The following is a 6,256-nucleotide window of genomic DNA, read 5'->3' on the forward strand; positions in this document are numbered from 1 at the left end:
GGCTTTGGGTGTGTGGCACCGGGAGGCATATGCCACATATTTGACCAAAGTTATTGTTGAAACACAAAATTTCTTATTCTTGCGTTTATTTATAATGTTATTTAATTTATAATTTTTTTTATGTTTATTTTTAGTTATTCAAATGAAAACTAATTTAATAAAAAAACTTTTTATTAATCAAACCTTTTGTAATTTTTAATTATAAAAAATTGAATATACAAAATAATATTTCAAAAAAAAAGTTTTTTAATTAACTAAATGGTTTCTCTTTATTATTTTATTAATTAAAAAAACTAAATAAAGAAAATAAAAACTGCAAAAATAAATACAAAGTGGAATAACATATGTCAGCTCGGAAAATTTGCTTCAAAAAAATTGTCAGCTACCACATGTCAATTCCTTATAACACGCAAATAGGGAAATTGCTTTCTCAGAGCAATCAGGACACTGCCACTTGTCATCTCCTAATGACGCACTGATTGCAAATGTGCGATGTTGTAGAAATGAAATCAAACCAAAAAGTACCCTAATTCTATAATAAAAAAGTCAAACTATTGTAGAAAAATAAATTGTCCGTATTTCATGTATAGTGCCGCATAATGCTCCAATAAAAAGTGCTCAGCCGCAAATCCCAAAGTATTCTCCTTGCTTCTTATTCTCTTTTGATCTACTAACTACTTAAAAGTTAAAACACTGCAAGTTCTAGTTTCCTGAAGTATTGACCAATATTGAGGATGTCAAAAAATCTGCTACAGAGTTTGTGTTATTATGAAGTACTATGAGACAAGAAACAATGTCATGTAAGAAACGAATTGCAATTAACTCAACCAAATGCCATTCTAAACTTGCCCATGATAATATATCTCAAGCCTTTTTCTTTTTGGATTTGAGCATCACATATCCAACAAACATGGAAATGAAGCAGATCAGAACCACACCAGCGTATACTGGAATTAGAATGGCATATTCGTGAGGCAGGAAGTACTTGTGCACAAAATGGTCACTGTCTACAAATGGCTGAAACACGATAAAATGTTGTTTATCAGTTATATAAATTCAAAATATAAATGTAATAAATAACTCAGGAGACAATTAACTAACCAGGATGATAACCCACAAGGTATAATATGTGAAAATGGACAAGCTGATTACTGATAAAAGCAAGCCGATAGCCCTGTCTGCTAGTTCCATTACCCTCTCTTTGACCTTGCTTCTGATAAAAAAAACATATGGCAAAAATAATACTTTATTACACATACATACACACACACTTCAAATTACTAAGTGCAATAAGCCTGTCAAATTACAGAAAGATGAATCCCACATTTTTGTACAAATATTTCATATGTGCATCCTTCACTATACCACCAACCAAGCAGTGTGATGCATTTATCTATTTATTTATTTATTTCCCTCAAACAAGGAAAGAAACATGAAGCATTACCAATATTTGTGCACATGTACTAACATAGATGCTACGACTGTACAATGGCACTAGCAAATATGATATAGTTTTCACAAAATCCAAAAATTATTGCACAAAGCTCTACCTGAAACCACAATTTCCCTTGGCTATCCAAGAGGACTATCAAAACCTATAAAAATAGGGATAGCAGTGTTCTCATATTTTGAATTATTCTTTTGTCACATGACACATAATTAAATTAAATAAATATGTTGTCAATTCACCATCACTGATTATAGTCACTCACAAGCTGGACCAGCAGAAATGATGAGAGAAAAGATAACTACTTTATCAATTTGGTGTCTGACATTCATATTCAGCGAATTTTCACTAGCTAAATTGTAAGGTATGAGTAAATAATTCCTGCTTGATGATTGCACATCATATATTAGGACAAGCTCACTACTCTATTTATTGAAAAAAGATAACAAAAATAAATGAAAAACAGAGACAGCAATCTCTTCCAACATTATATTCAGGTCGGAATTCACTCTACTGCAAGAAAAGCAAAATCATCGGATGCATGCTCGAAAAATAACAAATATAGGAAATGTCACCAACCTATACATGTTCACTAATTTCCACAAGCAGCACAAAATTATTCTAACTCCCAATGTCACTATTTGTTGCTCAAAAATCACAATGGAGTGAAATGGCAGATAAATTCCTATGACAATTAACGCGTAAGGATACACAGCTACACAGTAGTGCTCCATAATCCACAAAAACATAAAACCTTCTGTCTGAATTTGAAACTAACTCATTTTGCAAGGGAGGAGAGAGAATGCAATAACGAGTGAGAGAGGAAGCTATAAGACAAGCTTCTCATTTCCCACAGAAAGGCACTCACAAATGTTTACTTTCACAGCAAAAAGGTTGCCTTCTCGGTTTATTTTTCCAAATTTTTACTTTCATAGATGAACTACTCTGTAATCACTAAAATATCAACTTCTGTATCCTACCTATTAGGAGAATGCCTTCGTTTACTAATACCTGCAGCATGTTCAATAATAATTTCTACTTGTTTTGTTCCACTTGTTGTCAAGTTTAGAATTTTTTTTCAATTTATTTGATGATATTAAAGACTGATTCCAAACAAGAATATTATTTTGTGCATTCAGAGTAACAAGAGTTGATAGTAGTTACCAACTAATATTGCTCTGTAGAATGAAAATGGTTAGGAACAAATTTCTTTAGTTTTAAATAAAGTGTATGGTCAATGTTTAGAATTTTTTTAATATTCTTATAACCTTACACCTTATAGGAAATTTTGTACCTTAAATTTTCTAAAGATTTAATAAAGCAGACTGAAACATCGAGCCTAAAAAGGTTAAGAGGAAGAAAATTTTGTGGGGCATTTCCACACCATCTTATAATATTTCTAACTGCAGTGGATGATAAGAATCTGCTCACGCGTTACTCTAGTCTATCAGCGTTCTAAAAGTTAGATAGTTATGCCAGTGATTCCTATTTCTTACGAGTATAGAGTTGTATATGTTTTCTCATCTACTTTCTTTCATACTGTCTACTTATTAGTAGATTTACAATAGTATTTTTGTTGTTTAGTTTGTAATTTAGCTATTATGAATTCATCGCTTTTCTTTTCTCCACGTCTCCTTTTCTCTTTGCTTAATTTATATATTTTTACACCAATTAATTAACAAGAACTAAAATGCTTAATGCAAGGCAACTTTTACTAAACACAACTTTGTACTGAGCGCATGACATTTTAAGAAAAAGACAGAATAATTTGCACCAAATATAGGTCAAAGCAAAACAATATTGGCAAAATACAATGCACAACGTAGAAAATAGAAAATCTACATAAAATACAGGCAACAATATAAACTCCTCAAAACCTTGGCAGAAACTAGAGTAATGAACTCAAGTTAGTTCTTTATACACAACTGATTCAGTTTGTGTAGTAAACTGAATAACTTAACTGATTACAGATCTTCAGTTCAGCATTTATTTTCACTTACAACTGATAAAGACATTATGTTATATGTTATGACCTAAAAACATCACAACTGGTCGGTCAGTTTTTGTTTAACGAACTGAAAAGTAAATTTGTTTTTAAACAAGAAAACTGACTCATTCAGTCTGTTACAAGGAACTCATATGAATGATAAGGTTGTTTCCTCATCATTCATATGCATGGTTATGCTCATAAACAGAAGAATATAATCATTCAATAATTGCAAATCCTCTTTTTTTTTCTCGCAAGGGCAACAAAGCAAAGCAGCACATTTATTCAACTATGATCTTATCATTCTCTATTTCTTTTGCAGCCAATATTTAAACAAGTACCTTTTTCACGCCCCAAAGATCTGTATGCAGGACAATCTAAATAAGATGTAAAACACAGATGATAAAATAACCAATACAAACCATTGACAGATCAGTCATTTTAAATCTATTATATATCGAACACAAAAAGAATATCAGATCGATGTCCAAAAATCTTCAAAAACATAGAAATAAAACGAAAAATCAAAAGGTGAATGTTCAAATTTTCTCTAAAAGAGCAAACAATATGATCATCGTTTTAAATCGCAATTAACAGTTTCAATAAATATGTTACTCCCTTAACGTCCAGATTCCCTTCACATACAAAGTTGCATAAATTCAAAACGAATCATACAACTTATAATAAAATATAAAGCTGACAAAGATAACCACAAAAAATATAAATCTAAAAAAGAGAGGGAAAAGGACAGATAATACGAACCTGAAAAAGAGGAAGCTCGATTTTTACCAAAACCTTATTGAGGCAGAAGAGTTTTACACATTCCAAAAATCCACCTGAGATAAGGAAGAGAAAGACCTCTCAGATGTACATATGGATAAGCAGAAGTGCCTCTACTACTATTGTTTTTTTATCAAATAAATAACTAAGAAAATAGATTTGAAAAAGTTTGAGAATATTTTTTATTATACAATCAATACAATAAATTTCTTAATATGATAAATTAATATTTTATTCAAAACATTACCTATTAAAAAAATTAACAAAGTAATGGAATATATGAAGTATAAATTAAAATAATATTTGAAGTTTAGATTTTAATCGAATAAAAAATTAACAAGATCTGATCAAAGATGATCAGTTCAACCATTGGATTAATAATGATCTAACACAAGAAACCAAAATTATTTCATAAACAATACCGATACATGATTTAAAATCTAAAGCCATAAATAAAAATAAAAGTAACTTATAAGATAAGAACTATATTTTTATAACTGTATTAATACTTACTAAAATGACATTACATAAAACCAAATATAAAAATAAAAATTAATAAATATATTTTTTTCATTATAAGAATAACGTGCTAGTCTAAAGTCAATCTTAGAAATATCATGAAACTCTAATTGTAAATATATTTCATCCCTTTTATTGGGATAGTCGAATTTACATTTGTACATTAAGTAACAACAATTGATTTTTATCCGTAAAAAAATAGAAACTACACATGTTCATCTTTTCAGTCTTTTTAAAGTTCTCATTAAAGTTCGTCATTTTACGGACAGTAAACCAAAAAGTTCAAAGATGTGATTCAACAAGCTGAATTGTTCCACTTAAAGTTCTCTTTAAATACTACATAGCACATCCCCGATATCTCCCATCCCTTGAGAACTATGTCAAGTAAAATCTTGAAGAACATAATTTGAAGCTTTTAATAAAACATGTATATTCTTCAATCTTAATAAAAATCGATCATATATTAGCAAATCCGGCGGATCAATTGAGCACAGTATTCTCGAAAAGAGATAGAACACCAACACATCTTCATGCTTCAGTCAAGTAAAACAGAGAATAAAATAATCATTACCTCGAAATTTCTGAGAGACACAAATCAACATGAAACAAACGCAAGTATGGATTCAGGGCAGTTGAAGTACTTTGCTTAATAACTAATTCGAAGATGTCGGAAAATACATAATATACTAACATTTATCTCCTTCCTAAATTATTATCCAATCAAGTAACGACGATACCAAACCAGAAGGCATAGAGGGAAGAACCTTCAATATCAGAGGAAATCCACAAGGCAAAATCATTCTGTCGTAAAACCCTAAAAAATATCTACCCAGTGAAATTTTGAAAAGGATCGAGCAAAAAGAAGGTTAAAAAATAATCGAATAAGCCAATAACTTCCACAATCCGGCGGAATAATTCCCAAATTCATATGAAGAAATGAAAGAGAACGACAAAATTGGGAGGGAAAAAAAAAAAGGTTCTATGTTACTTACCAGTGAATGAGAATATTTTGTGTCGTGTGAGGGACAAAACGTAAGATCAAAAGGTTGACGCCTCTTTGAACTTTTAGGGATTGGAATGGAGATTGAAAGGGGTGTTTGGGGTAAAAACTTTCCGATTGTCCATGGTGGGAGATTTTGATGGGTAATATTTAGGTAAATTCCACTTTTCACATTGTACTTTGCTCGATATCACTTTACATTATTCTACTTTCAATTGCATCGATTTTCCCCTATTATTCTACTTTCAATTACATCGATTTTCCCCTGTACTTGAAAATTTGTCTCAGCGTGGCCATTATCGTTAGTTTTTAGACATTTAACCTTAACACCGTCTGATCTAAGTTTGAAAATTACAAAAAAATCACCCCTGCCAGTTTAAATAATTATTAAAAAAAAGAGGCTCTTTGAGAAAACCCCCTCACTAATTTTTTTAATGGAGGGAGGCCCAAAATATTTTAGTCCATTTGAGAAAAGTCCACATCCATTTTCAGCAATTATGCTTTCCGGCTTTGCCCCCGCCCG

General features: G+C 30.8%; 1 protein-coding gene across 5 annotated transcripts; it reads right to left on the reverse strand.

Annotated features, from left to right (window-relative positions):
* Nucleotides 1-700: 700 nt before the first annotated feature.
* DPMS2 (dolichol phosphate-mannose biosynthesis regulatory protein-like protein) lies at nucleotides 701-5,864 on the reverse strand. 5 transcript variants are annotated; one of them, XM_088819921.1, is made up of 4 exons: nucleotides 5,726-5,864; nucleotides 4,197-4,270; nucleotides 1,102-1,210; nucleotides 701-1,017 (listed from the first exon to the last, which is right to left on the reverse strand). In XM_088819921.1, the coding sequence occupies exons 3-4, from the start codon at nucleotides 1,189-1,191 to the stop codon at nucleotides 865-867; spliced, it is 243 nt and encodes an 80-aa protein (XP_088676047.1). In that variant the 5' UTR covers nucleotides 1,192-1,210; nucleotides 4,197-4,270; nucleotides 5,726-5,864; the 3' UTR covers nucleotides 701-864. The 5 variants fall into 5 exon arrangements, with proteins under 5 accessions (XP_088676047.1, XP_012827607.1, XP_088676046.1 ...); XM_012972153.2 differs by having other exon boundaries at nucleotides 1,102-1,213; XM_088819920.1 differs by having other exon boundaries at nucleotides 1,102-1,213; nucleotides 4,197-4,271; nucleotides 5,735-5,783.
* Between the last annotated feature and the right edge of the window lie 392 nt (nucleotides 5,865-6,256).

This window comes from Erythranthe guttata, chromosome 1, assembly GCF_056151865.1.
Source record: "Erythranthe guttata isolate IM_541 chromosome 1, IM_541, whole genome shotgun sequence".
Lineage (NCBI taxonomy): Eukaryota > Viridiplantae > Streptophyta > Magnoliopsida > Lamiales > Phrymaceae > Erythranthe > Erythranthe guttata.